Source organism: Vulpes lagopus, chromosome 15 (assembly GCF_018345385.1).
Source record: "Vulpes lagopus strain Blue_001 chromosome 15, ASM1834538v1, whole genome shotgun sequence".
Taxonomy (NCBI): Eukaryota; Metazoa; Chordata; class Mammalia; order Carnivora; family Canidae; genus Vulpes; species Vulpes lagopus.
The window spans coordinates 23,558,124-23,579,660 of record NC_054838.1 but is presented as its reverse complement, the minus strand read 5'-3'; the positions used below and the strand labels follow the sequence as shown (position 1 = coordinate 23,579,660).

The 21,537-nt window shown below is 56.8% G+C and overlaps 3 protein-coding genes across 14 annotated transcripts in view; 1 reads left to right on the top strand and 2 right to left on the bottom strand.

Annotated features, from left to right (window-relative positions):
- NUMA1 (nuclear mitotic apparatus protein 1) overlaps positions 1 to 13,541 on the top strand; it is a 75,154-nt gene extending 61,613 nt beyond the window's left edge. For 7 of the 9 annotated variants that reach the window (XM_041730105.1, XM_041730106.1, XM_041730102.1 and 4 more), the window contains exons 14-26: positions 9 to 3,407; positions 3,804 to 3,845; positions 5,315 to 5,383; positions 7,102 to 7,212; positions 7,325 to 7,543; positions 7,639 to 7,796; positions 8,890 to 9,136; positions 10,054 to 10,282; positions 10,956 to 11,092; positions 11,452 to 11,628; positions 11,837 to 11,950; positions 12,221 to 12,442; positions 12,797 to 13,541. In XM_041730105.1, the coding sequence (XP_041586039.1) occupies positions 9 to 3,407; positions 3,804 to 3,845; positions 5,315 to 5,383; positions 7,102 to 7,212; positions 7,325 to 7,543; positions 7,639 to 7,796; positions 8,890 to 9,136; positions 10,054 to 10,282; positions 10,956 to 11,092; positions 11,452 to 11,628; positions 11,837 to 11,950; positions 12,221 to 12,442; positions 12,797 to 12,808 (5,136 nt within the window). In that variant the 3' untranslated portion in view covers positions 12,809 to 13,541. The remainder of the gene's footprint in view (positions 1 to 8; positions 3,408 to 3,803; positions 3,846 to 5,314; positions 5,384 to 7,101; positions 7,213 to 7,324; positions 7,544 to 7,638; positions 7,797 to 8,889; positions 9,137 to 10,053; positions 10,283 to 10,955; positions 11,093 to 11,451; positions 11,629 to 11,836; positions 11,951 to 12,220; positions 12,443 to 12,796) is intronic. The other 2 variants (XM_041730110.1, XM_041730108.1) reach the window with 2 other exon arrangements.
- Positions 13,542 to 13,805: 264 nt separating this feature from the next.
- Positions 13,806 to 18,012, bottom strand: LOC121476287 (interleukin 18 binding protein). Of its 4 annotated transcripts, none has more exons than XM_041730121.1 (6): positions 16,912 to 18,012; positions 15,849 to 15,942; positions 15,327 to 15,719; positions 14,555 to 14,675; positions 14,309 to 14,456; positions 13,806 to 14,109 (listed from the first exon to the last, which is right to left on the bottom strand). In XM_041730121.1, the coding sequence occupies exons 2-6, from the start codon at positions 15,868 to 15,870 to the stop codon at positions 14,020 to 14,022; spliced, it is 774 nt and encodes a 257-aa protein (XP_041586055.1). In that variant the 5' UTR covers positions 15,871 to 15,942; positions 16,912 to 18,012; the 3' UTR covers positions 13,806 to 14,019. The 4 variants fall into 4 exon arrangements, with proteins under 4 accessions (XP_041586055.1, XP_041586056.1, XP_041586057.1 ...); XM_041730122.1 differs by having other exon boundaries at positions 14,309 to 14,453; XM_041730123.1 differs by having other exon boundaries at positions 15,327 to 15,518.
- Positions 18,013 to 18,167: 155 nt separating this feature from the next.
- Positions 18,168 to 21,537, bottom strand: part of RNF121 (ring finger protein 121) — an 84,793-nt gene continuing 81,423 nt past the window's right edge. Inside the window, exons 8-9 of the mRNA XM_041730119.1 lie at positions 21,136 to 21,237; positions 18,168 to 19,524 (exon numbers count right to left, since the gene is read on the bottom strand). Of these exons, the coding sequence (XP_041586053.1) occupies positions 19,404 to 19,524; positions 21,136 to 21,237 (223 nt within the window). The 3' untranslated portion in view covers positions 18,168 to 19,403. The remainder of the gene's footprint in view (positions 19,525 to 21,135; positions 21,238 to 21,537) is intronic.

Sequence of the window (21,537 nt, the reverse complement as noted above, 5' to 3'; positions counted from 1 at the left end):
CTCATCAGCTGGAAACCCTGAAGCAAGAGGCGGCCTCTCTCGCTGCAGACAACACCCGGCTTCAAGCCAGGGTGGAGGTGCTGGAGACTGAGCAGGCACAGTGGGAGACCAAGCTGCTGGCTGAGCAGGGCCGCTTTGAGGAAGAAAAGCAGCAGCTGGCTGGCCTCGTTGCTGAGCTGCAGGGCTCCCTGTCCAGCCTCGGCCAGGCAAAGGAAGAGCTGGAGCAGGCCTCTCAGGCTCAGGGGGCCCGGATGTCTGCCCAGGTAGCCACTCTGACTTCTGAGCTCACCGCCCTCAATGCCACTCTCCAGCAGCAGGATCAGGAACTGGCCAGCCTGAAACAGCAGGCCAAAAAGGACCAGGCCCAGCTAGCACAGACCCTCCAGCAGCAAGAACAGGCCTCCCAGGGCCTTCGCCAACAGGTGGAGCAGCTGAGCAGCAGCCTGAAGCAAAAGGAGCAGCAGTTACAGGAAGCTGCCCAGGAGCAGGAGGTAGCCAGGCAAGACCATGCCCAGCGATTGGCCACTGCTGCCGAGGAGCGGCAGGCCGCTTTAAAGGAGAGGGATTCTGCCCTCCAGCAGCTGGAGGCTCTGGATAAGGAGAAGACAGCTAAGCTAGAGGTCCTGCAACAGCAACTTCAGGCTGCTAATGAAGCCCGGGACAGCGTCCAGGCCTCGGTGACTCAGGCCCAACGGGAGAAGGCAGAGCTGAGCCAAAAGGTAGAGGAACTCCATGCCTGTGTTGAGGCAGCCCACCAGGAGCAGTGTGAGACCCAGGCCCAGGTGGCCGAGCTGAAGGCCCAGCTGAGGTCTGAGCAGCAGAAAGCAACTGAGAGAGAAAGGGTGGCCCAGGAGAATGGCCAGTTCCAGGAGCAGGTCCGGGCTCTTGAGGAGTCCTTGAAGGTCACCAAGGGCAGCCTGGAAGAGGAGAAGCGCAGGGCCTCAGACGCCCTGGAAGAGCAGCAACGTCACATCTCTAAGCTGGAGGCAGAGACCCGGTGTCTGATGGAACAACATAAGCAGGAACGGAAGGAGCTAGAAGAAGAGAGATCTGGGCGCAAGGGGCTGGAGGCCCGGTTACGGCAGCTTGGGGAGGCCCATCAGACTGAGCGGGAAGCCCTGCAGCGGGAGCTGGCGGAGGCCATAGCCTCCCAGCGTGAGGCTGAGGGTGAGTGTGAACAGCTTGCCAAGGAGGTGGCCACGTGGCGCGAGCGTTACGAGGATAGCCAGCAAGAGGAGGCACAGTACGGTGCCCTGTTCCAGGAACAGCTGATGACCCTGAAGGAGGAATGCGAGAAGGCCCGCCAGGAACTACAGGAGGCCAAGGAGAAGGTGGCAGGGATAGAGGCCCACAGCGAGCTCCAGATCACCCGGCAGCAAAATGAACTAGCTCAGCTGCATGCCAACCTGGCCAGAGCCCTCCAGCAGGTCCAGGAGAAGGAGGTCAGGGCCCAGAAGCTTGCCGATGACCTCTCTGCTCTGCAGGAGAAGATGGCAGCCACCAGCAAGGAGGTGGCCCGCCTGGAGGCATTGGTGCGGAAGGCAGGAGAGCGGCAGGAAACGGCCTCCCGTGAGCTGCTCAAGGAGCCCCCGAGGCCCGGAGACAGAGAGCCAGAGTGGCGGGAAGAGCAGCAGGGACGCCCGTTCTGCAGCACGCAGGCTGCACTGCAGGCCATGGAGCGGGAGGCCGAGCAGATGGGCAGTGAACTGGAGAGGCTCCGGGCTGCCCTGATAGAGAGCCAGGGCCAGCAGCAGGAGGAACGTGGGCAGCAGGAGAGAGAGGTGGCTCGCCTGACCCAGGAGCGGGGCCGGGCCCAAGCTGATCTTGCCCTGGAGAAGGCCGCCAAGGCAGAGCTGGAGATGCGGCTGCAAAATGCTCTCAATGAGCAGCGTGTGGAGTTTGCGACCCTGCAGGAAGCCCTGGCCCATGCCCTGATGGAAAAGGAAGGGAAGGACCAGGAGCTGGCCAAGCTTCGTGGGCAGGAGACGGCCCAGAGAACAGAGCTGGGGGAGCTTCAGCAAACTGTGCAGCGACTGAAGGAACAGCTGGCCAAGAAAGAGGAGGAGCACCAACAGTCTCTAGGGCCGGCCAGTGGAGAAGACTCTTCTGGGTTGGGAGTGCAGTCCGAGGCTACTGGAAAGAGCGAGCGAAAAGCCCCTGAGCTTGAGGCTCTCCGGGCAGAGGTGAACAAGCTGGAGCAGCAGTGCCGGGAGCACCAGGAGAAGGCCTCTGGCTTGGAGCGCAACCTGGAGTGTGAGCGCGCCTCCCGCACGGAGCAGGCTGCTGCTCTGGAGGCTTTGCAGGGTCGCTTAGAAGAGAAGGCCCAGGAACTGGGGCGCAGTCAGGATGCCTTAGCCACAGTCCAGAGGGAGCTGGCTACCCTCCGTGCCAAGGCCCAAGACCATAGCAAGGCTGAGGACGAGTGGAAGACCCAAGTGGCCCGGGGCCAGCAGGAGGCTGAGAGGAAGAACAGCCTCATCAGCAGCTTGGAGGAGGAGGTGTCCATCCTGAACCGCCAGGTCCTGGAGAAAGAGGGTGAGAGCAAGGAGTTGAAGCGGCTCGTCGTAGCTGAGTCGGAGAAGAGCCAGAAGCTGGAGGAGAGACTGCGGCTGCTCCAGGCAGAGACTGCCAGCAACAGCGCCAGGGCTGCTGAACGCAGCTCTGCTCTGCGGGAGGAGGTCCAGACCCTCCGGGAGGAGGCAGAGAAACAGCGGGTGGCTTCGGAGAGCCTGCGGCAGGAGCTGGCCTCGCAGGCAGAGCGAGCGGAAGAGCTGGGCCAGGAGTTAAAGGCATGGCAGGAGAAGTTCTTCCAGAAGGAGCAGGCCCTCTCGGCCTTACAGCTGGAGCATACCAGCACGCAGGCCCTAGTGAGCGAGCTGCTGCCTGCTAAGCACCTGTGCCAGCAGCTACAGGCCGAGCAGGCAGCTGCTGAGAAACGCCATCGTGAGGAGTTGGAGCAAAGCAAGCAGGCAGCTGGGGGGCTGCGGGCAGAGCTGATGCGGGTGCAGCGGGAGCTTGGGGAGCTGGTGCCCCTGCGGCAAAAGGTGGCAGAGCAAGAGCGAGCAATGCAGCAGCTGCGGGCTGAGAAGGCCAGCTATGCAGAGCAGCTGAGCATACTGAAGAAGGCTCATGGCCTGCTGGCAGAGGAGAACCGGGGGCTGGGTGAGCGGGCCAGCCTTGGCCGGCAATTTCTGGAAGTGGAGCTGGACCAAGCCAGGGAGAAGTATGGCCAAGAGCTGGCAGCTGTGCGTGCTGATGCTGAGACCCGTCTGGCTGAGATGCAGCGGGAAGCGCAGAACGCTGCCCGGGAGCTGGAGGTGATGACTGCCAAGTACGAGGGTGCCAAGGTCAAGGTCCTGGAGGAGAGGCAGCGGTTCCAGGATGAGAGGCAGAAGCTCACTGCCCAGGTACGATGTCCCCAAAGGTTGGACCTGAGGGGAGGGACGTTGTTTCCTCTTGTCTTTTGTCCCCTCACTCGCTGGGTGGCTGGTAGAGCCCCCTACTGTCCTAAAGAAAATACCAGTAGCTTCCTCTTCTCCTGAAGGCTCTGTCCCTGGAGAGTGGACCTGTGAAGGCCATCAGCCCGTCCTAGAGGCACACATGGTGCTAGGCAGGTATACCTGCAGTGGAGACCCTAGGAGGCACTGGGGGCAAGAGTGAGCCAAAGTGGCATTTCTTTAAAACTACTAGCAGTCTCATTCCTTGGAGGAAAGTCTCAGCCTCAGTGAGCTCAGCCTGGCAGCAGGGCTGGTGCCCCTTGGGCCCTCATTTCACTGTCTCCATTGCTCCTCCCCCATGCACAGGTGGAACAGCTAGAGGTATTTCAGAAAGAGCAAACTAAGCAGGTAATGCCTGGGGTCCCCGCTAAATGCTGGCTGCTTAAACGGTGACCCGTCTCCGTGCATGATCCCGGCCGTGGCTTGCCTCCGCCTGCTCCCGTTGTGAACTGTTTGCCAAGGGGGCAGGGTCGAGCCCTGGAGTCCGGGCCCGGGCTGCCCAGGAGTGCAATGTGCTGGGCCCTCTCTCGGGCCTCATCCCACCCAGCCCAGGTCGGCCTCCCCATCCTTCTGTCCTTTCTCTCATCTGCGTGTCAGGGATGAGGGATAGGGTAGGCTTTATCTTTCCCATGTCCGGACCAGTGACTGGCATTCCTTGGATTCCCACATCTCCAAGTTCTGTTCCGAGTGTGGGTGCCAAACTGGGAGGAACAGCAGAGGGAGCATGGGGCTTGTTTAACACAGCCCCCCTTCATTTCTGCAGAAGCCCACAAGGATGATAGGAAAGCAGCCCTCACAGGTCAGGGAGGGTCGTGAGCTCAGGACACCTGCCTGTCCCTGTGGGGCTTCAACCCTGAGCATCCAGTAGAGCTGTCTGGGAGCAGGAGAGCCAAGCTTGACCGGAGACGGGAGGTGGTATGGCCTGGCTGCTGGGCCCTCATAAGGATTTCCCTGTGGTGCCCTAGATGTTAGGGCTATTGGACTGGCATTTAGTGGGAGCACCCTTTCTCTACCACCCCTCCTACTGAGTTCCATCAGGCCTACTGAGGAATTGGGCCCTCCTCTCCTTCCATCACCTCCAGGGAGCCTGAGATGATGGAGGCAGTCAAACCGAATAGCAAACAGTCAACAATGGAGCTCTTGCCTCTCGTCTTTGCTGCTCCTGCTTGAGCTCCCAGAATGCCTGGAGGAGCCAGCAGTGCTTATGGCTGTTATGCTCCTTTTCAATCCCTCTCTCCCTCTGCTCCTCTTCTCTCTGGGAGTGGGATGGGCTTTGGATAGAAGGGCTACCCCTACTCTTGTCCAGCAGTTGGCCTCCCGGTGCTAACGCCACCAGCCACATTGCTAACACCAGCCTTAACAGCTTATGGATATTGGGAAGAGGTCTGAGCATCTGTGGGCTTTGGCAATTGTGAGGAGGAGTGTTGGGTATTCATTATTGTCTGCTAGAGTTATAGACTTGGTCCCTGTTGCTGTCCCCAACTGGGAAGGTCGGGGCTGGGAATAGTGGTGGTAGTAGGGTGGTAGTGGGATGTCAGCTTCTCAGATTCAATTCTGCTAGATTTGGAGGCTGCAGGACTCTGGCAGGCCTCTTGTGTCTGCAGGCTGGGGACAGGCGAGTGTGGGCAGATGGTTCTGGCAGCCCTTGCATATTGGATCCTGCCAACCAACCTAAGCAGCAGGCTGTTCCTTAACTGGAGGCCAAAGAAAGGACCAGTTTCTTCTAGGAACACTGGGGATCTGAGGAAAGCTCATAATTTCTCTGGACATCCAGAGGAAGGCCTTCTGAGTCTTCTCCTCTTCCTCCCCTGCTCCAGGTGGAAGAACTGAGTAAGAAGTTAGCTGACCATGACCAAGCCAGCAAGGTGCAGCAACAGAAGCTGAAGGTAGGATATGGCGGAGGATGGGGCATCCTCCATCAGGCTCAGAGCGGGAATGGGGGAGGGAAGGTGCTCTGGAAGCCCTCGAAGGGGTTGCAGAGGAGGGCCTGGCAGCCTTAGACCTGCCTGTGGCTTAGGAGCCCTTGCATGTGCTTTCTTGAGGGAAGACGAGAATGGCTCCCGTCCCTTAGATTCAGTGTCCACTACAGTAGCCACTAGTTATTTGTGGTTAAATTAAGTAAAAAATTCAGTTCTGGGCATCCCCGGTGGCCCAGTGGTTTAGCGCTGCCTTCGGCCCAGGGCGTAATCCTGGAGACCCGGGATGGAGTTTCACATCTGGCTCCCTGCATGGGGCCTGCTTCTCTCTCTGCCTGTGTCTCTGCCTCTCTCTCATGAATAAATAGTCTTAAAAAAAAAAAAAATGCGTTCCTCAATCATGCTAGTTGCATTTCCCTTGCTTAGTTAGTAGTTACATGTGACTAGAGCTACCATGTTGGACAGTCTAGTGTATTTCCATAGCTATAGAAAGTCCTTTGGCTAGCACTGCTCTAGACAGCATAGCCTTGAGAAGTGTCAGCAACATTGAATATTACAGTGCAACTTTTAATTCTGTCAGCAACGTCACCCTCTGCTTTGTCGAAGTTCAGGCTTCACAGCTTTTAACAAGGGCAGAGGAATTAGGCACCACGGGCTATGGGACTCACTAAAGCCCTGGTGGGACACAGAAATTGGCGGGGAGCTCAGAGCTTCATTTCCCTCAGCTCCCATCCATGCCATAATTGTGATGAATAGATGCTTATTGGGCTGCCTGGGTGGCATCTGAATCTTGGTTTCAGCTCAGGTTGTGATCCTAGGCTTGTGAGAGCAAGCCCCACATTGGGCTCTGCGCTCAGGAGTCCACTCGAGATTCTCCCTCTCCCTCTGCCCCTCCCGCTCATATTATCTCTAAAGTACATAAACCTTAAAAAGAAAAAACCCCGATGCCTATTCTCCATTTTCCTGGGGCTCGGAGATGTAGGAGAGCTAAGGCCAGCTAGTACAGTGCCTACTGCAAGCTAAGCACTCACTGCCATTGCAGAGGGACCGAGAACTGGATGTGGGCCCTGCTCCTGAGGAGTCTGTGGTCTGGACAGGAGGCCATGTGCCATCGTAAATGAGCCCACACAGGTTTGGAGTCAGGTGGACTAAGGTTCAAATCATACTCTGCTGTGACCCTGATCAGTATGTTTAAATCTCTGAGCTCAGTTTCTTCATCCGTCAGATGGAGACAGAGTTATTCCCACAGTAGTTTTAAGGAGAGAGAGTTCACAGGTCCTGAGAGAGTTCATATGCCAAGTGCCTAGTTCTGTGCTCTCCACCCAGGTGTTCCTGAGGCTCAGTTTGCTGGGGAGTGGGGGAGTCACCCTGGGGAGACAACTCCTGGAGAGAGAATGAGACAGTTTGGGCCTGGTAGCAAAGAAGGCAAAGATAGGACTGTCAGAACTCTGCCAGAAAGGGCAATAGCTGGATAGCGAAAGTTCTTACAGAGTATGGACCTCGAGAGGTGTGTGGTGTGTCATTAGGTGGGAGTTGGGGGCAGAGGTAAAAGGATTTTTTGTGCCTGTCCTGAGAGAATATGTAAGAGTCTGAAAACACCCATGGGGCCCAGGAGGCTAGGGCAAGTTCATGATTTGGGTAGGGCGGCCAGACCAGCCACCCCAGTTGGCATTTGTCTTGCTTTCTAGGCCCAGGGAGGTGAGAGCCAGCAAGAGGCCCAGCGCCTCCAGGCTCAGCTGAGTGAGCTGCAGGCCCAGCTGAACCAGAAGGAGCAGGCAGCGGAGCACTACAAGCTACAGGTGAGCCCCCCCTCCCCTCTACCCCCCCCCCCCAGCCATGCTACTGCCTGCCAATTGCTTCCCCAGTCCCCGCCCCTCACCACCACCCCTCCCGCCCTGTCTGCCCACGTAGATGGAGAAAGCCAAGACCCACTATGATGCCAAGAAGCAGCAGAACCAAGAGCTGCAGGAGCAGCTCCGGGGCCTGGAGCAGCTGCAGAAGGAGAACAAGGAGCTTCGGGCTGAGGCTGAGCGGCTGGGCCGGGAGCTCCAGCAGGCCGGGCTGAAGACCAAGGAGGCTGAGCAGACCTGCCGTCACCTTAGCGCCCAGGTGCGCAGCCTAGAGGCACAGGTAAGCATCTGCTGGGACGGAGCCCTGTGCCCCACTCTCCCAGGCTGCCGCTGACTGGGGCTTATCTTCATGCTGCCTTGCCCTCCCCTTCTCAGGTTGCTCACGCTGACCAGCAGCTTCGAGACCTGGGCAAGTTCCAGGTGGCAACTGACGCCCTAAAGAGCCGAGATCCCCAGGCTAAGCCTCAGCTGGACTTGAGTATTGACAGCCTGGATTTGAGCTGCGAGGAGGGGACTCCCCTCAGTGTCACCAGGTGAGGCGGCACCCTGCCTCCTTCCTGTCCATGGACTGCCTGTTGTTTGTCAGGCTGTGTCCTGGGTACTGGGCCTAATGAGGCAAAGATGTAGTCTCTTTGCCCTCTGGGAGCTTATCTGTAGAGAAGAAAAAGGAGAAATGGTCACAGGTGTTAGGCCAGATGTTTGTACAGGGTACAATGGGAGTAAAAAGAAACCAAGCGGTCAGAAGGCTGTCACTCCTGCCTGCAGCCTGCAGAGTTGCTGAAGGCCTATGTGCTTGGGGAACAGAGGGCAGAGGCCAAGAAAGAACCTAGCTGGGATCCCCAATGAAGTTTAGACTTGATCCTAAAGGCATCAGTGAAGGACCTGGGAGGGGTCTGAAATTAAGGACTATGTGGTCCAGTTGGCATCTTAGAAAGATTATTTTGACAGCCAGCGTAGAAACTGAGAAACTGTCGGTACTCTTAGGAAAACACTTTAAAAACATCAGTGCATTTATTTAGCCCTCACAGTCCTCTGTGAGGACTGATTATCTCTTTAACAGATGATACTGGGGCAGAGGGGCAGTCATTTGCCCAAGGTCCCACGGTGGCAGAGGTAGGCTTGAACCGGGCCAGGCTGGCTTGAGTCCTTGCTTATCACTGGGCTGGTGCCTCCTCTCAGGTGCCACTAAGTCTAGGTGAGGGGAGATGAGGTGGACCAGGTCAAGGACACCAGAGCGGACTGGGGTGTGGTTAGGTGACTTGTGTAGGTGGGCAGGAGGGAAGTGGTAGGACTTTGCCCATGTTCATGGATGGCTGGAGGTGTCCAGCTGGATGGACTTCGTTTGTAGATGTTCACTGCGGAGCTGAGTGTCCGGGGCGGGGTGGGTGGGGATGTCTGGGACAGTGGAGTCCGGGAGTTGCCAGTGTTCAGGAGCTCAGAGAGCCACTGGAGTAGATGGGCTCACCAGGAATGGAGAATGGAGTGAAGGGAGGGCCCAGGGCAAAGACTCTTCCCTGGTGCCTCTCAAAAGTCAGAGCGAGAATGGGGTGCTTGACCTGGTCTGCTTATAAATGTAGGAATTGGCCACTTTGGATCAAAGGAATGAACAAAATGTTTTTGCCACAGCAAGCTGCCCCGAACCCAGCCAGATGGTACCAGCATCCCCGGAGAGCCAGCCTCGCCCATCTCCCAGCGCTTGCCCCCCAAGGTAGAATCCCTGGAGTCTCTCTACTTCACCCCCATCCCTGCTCGGGGTCAGGCCCCACTGGAGAGCAGCCTGGACTCCCTGGGGGACGGCTTCCTGGACTCAGGCCGGAAGACTCGCTCTGCTCGTCGGCGCACCACGCAAATCATCAACATCACCATGACCAAGGTCGGGCCGCTGGGAGTGGGGCTGCAGGACAGTGCCCTTCCTTGCTCGTAAGGGCGTCTTTCCCATTGGGCCCTCACAACACCCTCCAGAGATGGGCAGGGCTGACTAGTCCGTATCTTACAGATGGAAAAGCTAAGACCCCAAGCAGTACAAGGATATGTGAGGCCTCTTTTGTAGGAACGGGCAGGGCTAGACCTGGATGCCTCCTGGCTTGGAGGCACTGATCCTGTGCAAGCCGGAGGGAGAGGGAAGTCGCAGCCCCACCCCGGGCCTCCACGCCTCCGAGGTAGCTGCCGTAGCTGCCTTGCACTGTGGCCCCCGCAGAGGGCTGCTCGCCAGGCTGCGGGCTCTAACTGGCCCTTGTCTCCGTATCCTGAGGAGGTTGGGGGGTACGGCAGAGGTCCCCTCTTGTGTGTGGGTTGCCCTTGCTACCAGGAAGCTGGAGAACTACACGATGGGCAGGGCGCTGGCAGGCTTGGGTTGAAGGACGGCAGAAGCTGTGGGAGGAGCCTGATGGCCCCGAGAGACAAGCAGGAGACAAGCAAGCATTGCAGCCCCAGCTCAGCCCTTGCTAGCTGTGGCCTGGAGGTTGATCACTTATTTCCTTGCACTTGGATTCTAAAATGATCTGTTACATACTCTGGCTTCTGCTACTACTATGCACTGTCAGTAGGCAAGAGAAAATGAGGTCACCTCAGCACCTAGTGTAGGAATCTTAGTCCTCAAGCCGAGTTCTTACACATGTGCAGCTAAGGATCCCTGGGGGGGGGGGGGGGGGGGGGGGCGGGCACGGGACGGGACATGACACACAGTGTGGTGCTGGGATGTGAGACGCTTGGGGAAGGGGAACAGGCAGCCTCGGCATGGGTTCATGGGTTGTCAGGACCCCGCCCCACCACTTTCATTTTTTCTTCCAGAAGCTAGACGTGGAAGAGCCAGATAGTGCCAATTCCTCCTTCTACAGCACACAGTCGGCCCCTGCCTCCCAGGCTGGCCCACGTGCCACCTCTTCTACCCAGTCTCTAGCTCGCCTGGGCTCCCCTGATGACGGCAACTCGGCTCTGCTCAGCCTGCCTGGCTACCGGCCCACCACTCGCAGCTCTGCTCGCCGCTCCCAGGCTGGGGTGTCCAGTGGGGCCCCTCCAGGTGAGGGGACCAGAGGGGTTTTACACACACAAAGATGAAAGATGAGACGGGGAGGAGATCCTGGCACAGGAGACAAGCTTTCAAAACCCCGAGGCTGGTTGCCTTCCGGCTCCTCACCTGCCCCTCTTCCTTGCCGTCTCAGGGCCTTGCCTGTTGGTCCAGGGGCTCCGCTGGGCAGAGGGCGGGTGTTCATCTCAGCCAGGGTGAATGGGAACTGCTCACAGGGGGCGGATTGCCAGTGTGACAGCAACACTCAGCTCCTGTTACCCCATCTCGTGGTAAGGGGTGCCAGAAGAGCCTTGCTGGGCCAGTGTTCTTAGATTCTTGAAGGCTTTTGCCCTCAGGACCCCTAGATCTCAATTCCTGGTCCTTAATTAGTGCCTCTAAGATGTCACAGCCTGTGCAGATGAGCTCTTTGAACCTCCCCAGGGGGAGAGCAGTGAGCCAGCCCCGGTGGTAAAAATGGCCCGTGAGCCCCACTCCTGGATCTGCAGCACCGAACAGAGCAGGACTCTGGGGCCCTAAGCTTGAAGTAGGTCCACCCACAGGGACAGGAGTGGCGGATGCAACGGTTGGCACGGCACCAGGACCAGGGAATAACTCGCTGCCACTCTCCTCACTCTTCCTGGCCTTCCAGCCCCCCTGCTCCCATCTCCCTGCTCTCTCTCCACAGGAAGAAACAGCTTCTACATGGGCACTTGCCAGGATGAACCAGAGCAGCTGGATGACTGGAACCGCATCGCGGAGTTGCAGCAGCGCAACCGGGTGTGCCCCCCACACTTGAAGACCTGCTACCCCCTGGAGTCCAGGGTGAGCTCGGGCCCCATGCTGGCTCCCCTCCTCCTCCCTTGGCACACCACCCCAATACTACCCACTGGCCCTAGTGCCCTGGGTCTCTGGCCTGCTGCAGAGGGTGACGGTGTGCTTCCAGTGGGCTAGCTGGCATAGAGGGGCTTGGGGTGAAGTCCCCGTGGGCAGGCCTGAGTGTGTGGAGGAGGTCTATTCCGGTCTCCTCCTGTGGCCATCATGTAGGGCAGGAGAGAAGACAACAGGAAGGGAGGCCTGCGGCCCACGGGAAGGCTTGAGCTGCTGAGCTACGGTACATGCCAGGCCCATGAGTTGTTCTGGGGCAGTTGTGCCCCACTGACCACTCCTTCCACCCCACACAGCCTTCCCTGAGCCTGGCTACCATCACAGATGAGGAGATGAAAACTGGCGACCCCCGGGAGACCCTGCGCCGAGCCAGCATGCAGCCGGCCCAGATAGCCGAGGGCACGGGCATCACCACCCGGCAGCAGCGCAAACGGGTCTCCTCAGAGCCCCACCAGGGCCCTGGTACCCCCGAGGTAGGTGGCCCTGGCTCCTTTTTTATTCCGTGTATAGCTTGCCCAAGCCAAGCCCCACTACCCAAGTTTGAAAAGTGGATTAATAGAGCCTTCACTCTCCAGGGGCTCAATGCAGGGACGGTTGGGAAGGGAGGCGGTGTTGACTTACAGGCCCCCTTGGCTCTGAGACACACGCCTGGCTCTGGATGTGAACCTCTCTTCCCCATAGTCTAAGAAGGCCACCAGCTGTTTCCCACGCCCCATGACTCCCCGGGACCGACACGAAGGGCGCAAACAGAGCACTACTGAGGCCCAGAAGAAAGCCGCTCCGGTTGTTAAGCAGGTCAATGTGGGGGTGGGGAGATGGATATGACACACATGCCTGGGTGGCTCAGCCATTGAGTGCCTGCCTGCCTTCCGCCCTGGGATCAAGTCCCACATCAGGTTCCTTGCATGGAACCTGCTTCTCCCTCTCTTTATGTCTAGGTCTCTCTCATGAATTAAAAAAAAAAAAAAAATAGGTCAGTGCGGGAGGCTGGAGGGAGCCCCTGGAGGGACCTTGGTGGCAGGGCATGAACGCAGCCCAGTCTGACAGCCCCTCCCTCCCCAACAGGCTGACCGCCGCCAGTCAATGGCTTTCAGCATCCTCAATACACCCAAGAAGCTCGGAAACAGCCTGCTGCGGAGGGGAGCCTCAAAGAAAGCCCTGTCCAAGGCCTCCCCCAACACCCGTGGCGGGACCCGCCGCTCTCCACGCATCGCCACCACTGCAGCCAGCGCCGCCACGGCGGCTGCCATCGCTGCTGCCACTGCCACCCCTCGGGCCAAGGGCAAGGTGGAGGCACTGATGGGGAAGTGGGTGGCTGGACTCTTAGGAAAGTGGGTAGAAGTATGGCACACCCCCAGGCCACCCCTCGGGAGGTTTCCAAGGCAGGGCCCAGCTAGGCTGCTGGAGGTGGGCTAAGTGTGGGTACTTCCTGTCTTGGTTACCTGCTTGTGGAAGAGAGGAGACCCAAGGCTGTTTAGGCACAGCCAGGATCCAATAACCTGCAAGTAGATGTGTCCAGGTCACCCCATGGAAGGGAAGGTAGTCAGGGGGCTTCAGGAGCTAAAAGAGGCCTCCTGCAGCCATCCGGTACAGGCTGGTATCACAAGTTTTCAGCCAAGTGATTGTGTTTCTCTCTTTTAGGCAAAGCACTAAAGGGCCAGGACCAGTGAGAGGCCCCACCTGTGTCCTCAATGCCGACCTCGCCTGGTCCTTTTCCTTCTGCTGTCCCTTTCAGTGCCTTCTCTCAGCTCCCAGGCCAAAAGTGGCCAAACCCGTAGAGACAGTGATGCCTGCCCACACCCCGGCCTGGTACCTGGATCTTCATTGGAGCCTTCACTAGGTGAACAGATGTGTCCTCAGAGTTGGCCCCGGAGGCCTGAAGAGTCTAGGTCTTCTCCCTACCTTGCCTCGTGTTTTCATAAAGCAAAGTCGCTTGTCCATCACAACCAGACTTGAGGCCGGCTTTGAGCGGCTGGGCCCGAGGGCCGAGTCAATCCTCCTCAGCCTCTGGATTCACAAGGGACCATTGGAGGAGCAGGCCCCGGTCCCTGCTGCTCCTGGTACCCAAATCTAGCAGGGCCCTTTGCTTTTTGAAGTCCAGGACTTGGCATTGACCTAGTGGGTGCACCCAGAGGTTCTCCCATCCACCAAAAGGCTCAGATGCCCAGAGATGCTCTTTTCTGGAATAGATGGGTCCCATGCCTGTGTGTGGCAGCAGGGGCAGCAGGGTGGGGTCGGGGGGCAGCCTTCAGCTGCCGCTTATCCCCCACCTTCCCCAGACTTCTACTGGGGTGGGATTTGGAGTGATGGGAAGGTTTTTAAGGGCCAGGGATGGATCTTTTCTAAATGTTATTACTTGTAAATAAAGTCTATTTTTCTCCCTTAAGTGCTGTCTGGGTCTATGGGGGAAGGGGAAATGTAGGTAGGCTCTTTAGAGCACAAGTTTTCCAGACTACCTACCTTCTCTCCAATCCTTTCTCCTGGTCTTTCTGGGGCACCAGGATCTTTCCACACTTTTTCTCTTTTGAAGGCTGGTATCCCCTGGTTTTGGCCTTTAGCTTCTGAATAACAGTCCCTCTTCCCACACTCCCTCCTAGAAAGAGCCAAGTTCTGTAAGTGGAATGATGGCTTAAATGACAGAGCAGATGCCTTCATTGACAAACCATTTATGCATGTCCCTGTGGGCCCTGCTGGGTGTGACAGACAAACAGCTGAGGACCAGACACAGCGTTCACCCCTGTCCCTTAGTGGGGACAGGGCATTAGAAGGAAAAAGGAAGACTACAACATGAAGGCAATGCCGAAGGAGGCCTGAGCTGTGAGAGCATGGAGACCTCAGTGAAGATGTGACGACTCAATTAGGCTTCAGAATTTCTCCGTCGTGATGAGGCGGGAGAGGGGGCTGCTGGAGGGTGGGGCTTCTTGGGTAGAAGGCGCCACAGTCTCCAGCCCAGCCTGGGGAAGAAGAGAAGGCAGACAAGGGTCAGCACCAAGGGTGGCTGACCTCTCGTCACCTTCCTCCAAGCCATGCCTCCCCTGCCCGAGTCCTGAACTCCACGGTGGACATTAGCTGGAGGCCACTCTGGGCAGAGCCCACCCTTTCCTCCCCATACTGCTCCTGCTGTCCGTGGAAACCTTCCCTCAGTTTTCTCACCCAGAGCTGGGCCAGGACAACATGCTGCTGGGCAGTGTGCGCGGGATCAGCAAAGACACAAGAGAAGTCGGTGTTGCGCAGGGTGGGGCTCAGCTCCTCTAGCACCAGAGTCCTCCGCAGCTGGGTGTGTTCACCCCTGGACTCCCTGCTAAAGAGGAGTGAAGGCCATGAGAGGATGGCAGAAGAAGCCACTCTCCACCCCCCCCCCCCAACCATGTTGGTTGACCTCCCCAATGCACTCCTCACCTAGTGCTGCCCTCCCTCAGCCGACCTGGGAGGTGCTCGATGAAGGAGCCATTGCCCATCCAGAAGAGGATGCTGAAGGGGAAGCGGCTGCAGGCAGTACAGGACAAGGTCAGCATTCCATCTAAAGACACATGTGGCTGTTAGCTCCCCTCTGCCGTGCTGCCCTGCCCCCAAGTCCCCGAGTCCCCACAATTCAGGAACCCAGAGTGCTGTTGTACGCACCACCCAGGTGGGGAAGTCCATTAATGGGGAAGTGCACTTGTCTACAAGGGAGGCCCAAGGCTGAACAAAAGGGATCTAGGGATGGGTCCTTAGTTCAGGTGAGGACTCCTGAGCCTGTTTCTTCAGGATGGCCTTTTCTAGTGCTCACCATTGGTGACTAAGAGCCCTGGCCAAGGAGGCGGCAGCAGGAGGCTACTGCTCTTCTGAGGTGGCCAGCGAGTGAGGGGGCTGGAGACTGGAGTGGGGGTGGGCAGGCGGGCCTTGTAACGTATTGCAGTCAAGGCCCTGGGAGCCCTCTGACCATCCTTGTGTCTGAACTCTTTCCATCCCACTGGATAGGGAGCATCTCGGGAGCTGGGCCCTGCACCCACACTCACTCGGAGGAAACATGCCGAGTGCTCTAGCAAGCTGGCCTGGCTGGTGGGGCTACAATGGCAGTAGGTGGGGTAGGGGGAAGCTTGGGAATCAACCCCACCCTTGGACTCTCTGTGCCCCAAACCCACCCCTGCCCACTATGTCCTTTGGGGCTTCCATCAGAATTGCTCCTTACTCAGTGGGACTTCCACTTCTGGCCCGGTCACCTCCAGTGCTGGGCACTGCTTAGCTGTCAGGAGCCAGGAGGGGCAGGAGTCCTTTGTGATCCCAGCTGAGGCAGCGGCAGTGGCCTGAGGTACAGGTGTGGCTCCAGCCAGGTGACAGAACATGTGCACACACAAAAGCAGGACCCACAAAGGGCTGGGATCTGAGGGCAGGACACAAAGGCCAGGGCTGTCTGACTGCCAGGAATGCTCAACATCCTGGCCTGGACACACTCTGGCGCAGAGATACCTGGGCTCTGCACAGGGAATCAGAGGAGCAGAAGGGTTCCTCAGGCCCCGCATGTTGGAATGGAGCGCAGGGAGACTTTGGGACTGGAGCCAGAACCACAGCATCTGGACACAGGCTGAAAGCCGTAACAGCAGAATGGAGTTCCCTGGGGGGGAAGGCTCAGGGCCGCCTGCACGGCTCCCTTCTGTTCTCAAATCCCACCCCCCACCCCCCACCCCCCGCCCATGCCAGCCCCAGGTCCCACCTGGTGTCCAGTTCTGTCTCATGGTCTTGACGGAAGTGTCAAGAGCTGGCGTGCCTGGCTCTATTTATCTGTGACCACTTCCTCCTCTCTCGAGCTGGGGGCGGGCGGAAGAGAATGTAAATCAACCATTTATCTCACATCTCTGGCTTGCCTGGATCCCAGCCATTTGTATGGGCCTGTCCTTCCTGTATATTCCACAGCTCTTCCTGGGTCTGACCTATGAATGGGCTGCCAGGCACTGCTACTTTGCTCCAGGCATCCAGCAAAGGCTGGGGCTTTACGCACTTAGCAACAAAGCTAAAGACCATCTAGTGACAGTCTTTCCCCACCCTACTAGCTCTTAGTACCATTAACATGCTGATTATGAGTCCACCCTAACTAACCCCTTCATTATAGGGATGAGGAAAGGGACCCAGAGAGGGGCCAGGGACACTACTACAAAGAGAGGCAAAGCCCTCTTTGCTGGAGCTGGTTCTGGGAAGGGCAGGATTAGTGAAGTCCTGCTGGGAAAGCACTGCCCGCCCCCCCCATTTCGCTTTCGCTTTTTTTTTTTTAACTGGGAAATCTAAAGCAGGCTCTGAGTAACAAGTTACACAAGCAAGATGCCAGCCTGTACACTGTACTTCTTCTAGAACCAAAATTCATGGTGGCCTGGAATCTTCCTGCCCCCTCGGCTTTACCCTCCCAGGGATACAGATGGTATGAACTCATGAAGAGTCTCTCACAGGTGGATTCTTCTGTCCCAGCCAAGGGTCAGAACTTTGGCGTCCACCTTTTCTCTTCAGAACCAGCCCTTGCTTCTACATGAGCAGGCCTCATGTTCTTTCACATTCACACCGATATTCAAGGGGTCAACTCTCCTAGTTACTGGAGACCCCAAGTTGGATCACTTTGACCATTTCAGGGTCACATCAGTCTGTCATCCTGGACTTTCTCTGGCTTGCTACTCCCTCCAACCCCCACCCACCCATCACCCCTGCACAGCCTTCTCGCTTATCTCATCCCAGCCCCTTGGCCAGAGCTATAGGTCTAGGTTCACTAGGAAGTCTAGACCTCTCCCTACCTGGCTCTCGAGAAGCCCTGAGGAGCCCTCTTTTTCAGAATCCCTGTTCTTGAAGCTCCACTCAGTCCGGCTGTGTTCGGCCCCGCGTAACCCATGCCTCAGGAACTATGCTGACAGCACCTTCCGGCCTTGTGTGCAGAAACGTCTCAGAACCAGGCTGAGGACTTGAACACCAGCTGGAGCACTGGCCCTAAAAGAGGAGAGGGCACTTCCCAGGGAGGAGAGGGAGCAAGCAGCCTAGCACTGGCCCCGGCAGCAACAGAGCTATACAAATGCACCAGTCTGGTAGATGATGGGACAAATGGAGCTGGGGCTGTGGCAGGGCCAGCACTAGGGGAAGGTAGTAAGGCACCTGGGATGCAAAGCCGCAGGAGGCATGCACTCACTATCAGGGTCGTGCCAGTGTCTATGGAGGCAGAAAGACCAGCACTGGTGACCCAGTCCACACACCGATCAAACATGAAGAACAAGACCAAGTGTCCGAGGTCTGTGGTCTCTGGAATCAGAGGGATGGAATTGCTGGGGACAAAGCCAGGGAGCCAGGGAGGAGATGGGGAGCCATCTCCCATCTCCCCCAGGGAGGAGCCAGGAAGATGGAACTAGGTTTGGAGGATGAGTCATGAAGCTCCCCCATGGGAGTGCCAGTATCTCCAGCTCTTGGGTCAGGAGGTAAGGCTGCTTGGGGCTTCTGAGACACAGTCTTTTGGGAAATGGGATTAGGAGATGGGAGGGAGAGGAGACAGGACTCTACCTCAGAGTGGAACCAAGATAAGAGTTGGGCTGCTGGGAGGTCATGGGACTCAGGCTTGCTGAAGTATGAAAAGAGAGCCTTGGACAGCTGGGTCTCGGCTTTTCATGTGAGTCTGATGAGTAGGGATTGGGGGACAAGAGTGAAAGGATGATCCTGGACCCTACAACTGGTCCTCATTCCATTCTCTGAGCATGGGCCCACTGCTATAAGCAGTGGGGGACCATGAGAAGCCATAGCTGGATATGAGAAGCCGAAGTTGAGAGTGGCCCATGAGAAGGGGTGCCGTAGAAGGGCACTGACCTCAGGCCCTGTGAGGAGAGTCACCCAGTGATGCTCCAGTGCCCTTCTGCCACAGGACAGGAGCCTGGCATCCCACCATTCCCATGGGTAAGGGGCAGGGCCAACCACCCCTTGGATTCACTTTCAAATGGGAACAGTAAAAGGTAGCAAAGGCAAGGCATTCCCAGGGACCCCAGGGAAGAATAAAGCAAAATGGATGTCCAGCTTTCCAACCCAGCTCATAGAGCTTTATTCAGAATGGAGTGACAAGATCCTGCTTGGCTCTTGCTACACTTGAAGGGGCAGGGTCAGCTGGGCCATATTCCCCTGGAACCCAGTGCTGAAGGTCCATGTTTGTCCTCCCACTTCCTTCAAAACCCAGAGGGCCAGAGCTGGGGCCTACCTGGAACCTCTTTTTAAAACCCACACTTCCTGGGGCCTTGCCCTCTTTTCTTTCCACCCACCACCACCCCAGTTGCCAGGTCTGGGCAGGACCCAGGAACATGGATGCTGACTGAGGGATATTCCCTGGGCTGGGAATTCCCTGGCAGCTTCAAGGAACACTGACGACAAGGAGGAGTCATATCTGTCATAGTCCCACTGCCACACACGGATGAACACACACGCACTCTCACTCAGGCTTTAAGGGAAGGAAGTGATGCGGGAGAGCGTCCTTTGGCACTTGTCACTGCTTCCGGGCTGGATGGTCTGCTTGCACAAGAGGCTTCCAATCACTGCCACCAACGGTAGTCCCCAGGGCTCAACTACACATAGACTCTGCTCTTGGCTAGGGGCAGGTTAGGGGCTGCTGTTTTGGTTGCCCCCAAATTCTCATTGAAACGTGAGGTCCCAGGGCTTCCCTCCCTGGAAAAGTCAGGACAAGGTTCCACTTGCCTCAATCAGTCTACAGGTCTTGGACAAGGAAGACAGAGTAAGATACAACACTGGTCCTGGGGCCCAGATGGGGAGGAGGGACAACACTTCACCCTGCCCTCACTGTGCATCTGCGGTGCCAGGCCGGGTCCGGGAGCTCTCCCACACTGAGTGAACCAGGCTGGAGCTCGACAGGCGGAAGAAAGGGGGTGGGGGGCGGGGGGTTGCAGGAAGGGCTGAGGCTTTCAGCCAGAGATGAGAAGGCTCCTTTAAACCAAAAATGTCGTGGCTCTGTTCCAGCCCTGCTCAGGCAAGGAGGGTGAGGCCTGGAAGAGTTGGGCAATTCCTATGCTCCACAATAAAAAAGGTTTTTAAATATATTCATCAAAATAGTTTTCTTTTAAAAAGCTCCCACTGCTGACAGCCCCACTGGCTGGCTCTCCATCAACTCCCTCCCCAGCCCGGGCACAGCCGGAAGGTTCCTGAGTGGCCCAAGTGCCCCTTTTGAGTCTTTCCCACCCAGGAGGTCTTGGAGGGCAGGTAGGAGAGTGCCCTGAGGTCCATAGTGGGTGGATGCTCTTCTTCCTGACTATTCCAGGCCCAGGATGTAGTTGATGCCTTGTACCAGGCCAATGATGACAGGCTGCCAGGCTACCAAGTATCGAAGCCAATCCAGCAGTTGCCCGTACATGACGTGAGGCCTCTCCCAGCTGTCAGTGCGTTAAAGAGGCTATGTGTCAGAGCTGCTAAGGCCAGGCTAGGGGACAGGTGAGAGGGTCTGCCCACACTTGTAGACACTCCACAGAAATCAGCCTGCCTACAGGGAGAGCAAGCCCTCACCAGCCTCTCCATGTTAGCAGGAAGGACTGAACCTAGAGAATCGGGGGGAGGTGAGGAGAAGGGGCCAGTGCAGAAGACAGGACAGACACAGGAGGAGTTTGGAGAGGCGAGACGAAGCTAAGACTGACATGTGGAGAGGGCCTCCCACATAATACCTTCTCAAAGATGGGCCCACTGGCATGAATACACAGTCTGAGACTGCTATAAAAGCATCTCTGCCAATGGCTGCAGGGAGGTGTACAGTGGGATAAGGTAACCCCAGAAGTTCTTGTAATATCCCAAAAGGAAGGTTTTCTAGGTCAAGGAAGGGGTTCAGTCCAGGGACTGAGGCAGAAGGGAACAGTGAAGAGGCTAGTCACAGTGGGTAACCCTTGGCAGAGGTTGTAAGGAATCTCCACACACCACTAAACACCAGGCCCTACTGAGGAGAAGGGGCCCCATAGAGGAGTTCTCTTCTTTTCATTTAAATGCTAGGCAAGACATTTAGAGAGGGAGCCCGGGAATCCAGCTCTGGGGAAAGCACAGATTAAACCTCATGACACTGGGGGAACCCCTCCAAAAGCCTCAGAAAGTGCAGCCTGGCCCAGTCTCTGGGAGCTGCAGGGAAGCCCCAAGCCTCAGCTTCACCATGGAGTTATTACTTAACTGTTTCTAAATTAGATCCTAGAAGAACCAAGCAAGGAATCTTAAGGGGAGAGGCCAGAGCCTCCTGTTCAGGGGCTGTGGGAATGTGCTGAGAATGCAGTGCCCCTGCCCAGCCCAGCTAATGTCCAGGGGACAGGGAACCCTGGAACACAGGGCAGCTGGGACAAGGAGGGCAGAAAGGTTGCCCCCTGGATCCCAAGGGAAGTGAAGGGGGAATCGGAGTAGTGGCTGAGCAATTTCTACAAAACCAGTGGTGAGGAGGAAGAGGAGGGTGCAGGAAGGCCGACTATGGAGGGCCAGCAGGGTATGGAGTAGTAGCTTGGAGGAGCAGTGGAGCCGTGTTGCAAGTGGATGGGGACAGGGAGTCCCTCAGGCCTCCCTGAACCCTGCAGGCCCTGCACAGGCACAGAGCGAGTCTCTAGCCCCACATCATAGGTAAGGCATCGACTCATTAGCTATGTGACCCTAAACAGGTTTTTCAACCTCTAAACCATTTCATTTGTAAAATGAGGATAATATCACCAAGGTCATCAAATGAGATAATATGGGCAAAGTGCTTAAACACAGTGTAAGGCATACAGTAAGAAACAGTAAATGAGTTTCTATTGTTACTGATTTACCCTTGAGAGATCTAGAACTACGATGAGAATCTGAGCTGTGAGTCCTGCCCCATGTTCCACCCCCAACTTCCCTAGTCCACAGGTCAAATGGAATGGTGAGTTACGTACCAGACTCGGGGGAGGAGGAAGGGCCCTGGGAGGACTCAAATGCAGAATAGCACTGGCCAGGACTTTTTCCCATTGCCCATTCTCAACAAGAATACAAACAAAGGATACGGGTTGCTGAACATCCTTTTGAGGTCTACCTTCTCTTTGCAGTAGGGACACGTCTGCTTCTTTCCCACAATGCACCAGCCGCGGATGCAGAACTCGTGGAATCTGAGCACCACTGGTCAAGGGAAATGGTGGGCAGACAGGATGGCACTTGAGCTCCGTGCCTGTCGTCAAGGTGCCCAGGCACCAGCTCTGGAGAAAGGTTCAAATTCTAGCTTCACCTCTTATTAGCTGTATAATCTTGGGCACATACCTTCTCTCTCTGACCCTAATTCCTCACATGTGAAGTGAGGATAATGATCTCCACTTTACAGGGTTTTTACGGGGCAAAATGGAGACAATACATAGCACAGAACAGGAGCTGAGCGAGCACATGATAAATACTGCAACTGTTACTCAGGGTGA

What these genes read in the sequence shown, in the direction of transcription:
- LOC121476287 (XM_041730121.1), bottom strand. Translation starts at nt 15,870, where the DNA reads ATGAGACAGAACTGGACACCAG. An exon ending in CTGAGGGAGGGCAGCACTAG is followed by an intron (nt 14,457 to 14,554) that starts GTGAGGAGTGCA and finishes ACTCCTCTTTAG; the next exon opens with CAGGGAGTCCAGGGGTGAAC. An exon ending in TTGTCCTGGCCCAGCTCTGG is followed by an intron (nt 14,110 to 14,308) that starts GTGAGAAAACTG and finishes CTTCTTCCCCAG; the next exon opens with GCTGGGCTGGAGACTGTGGC.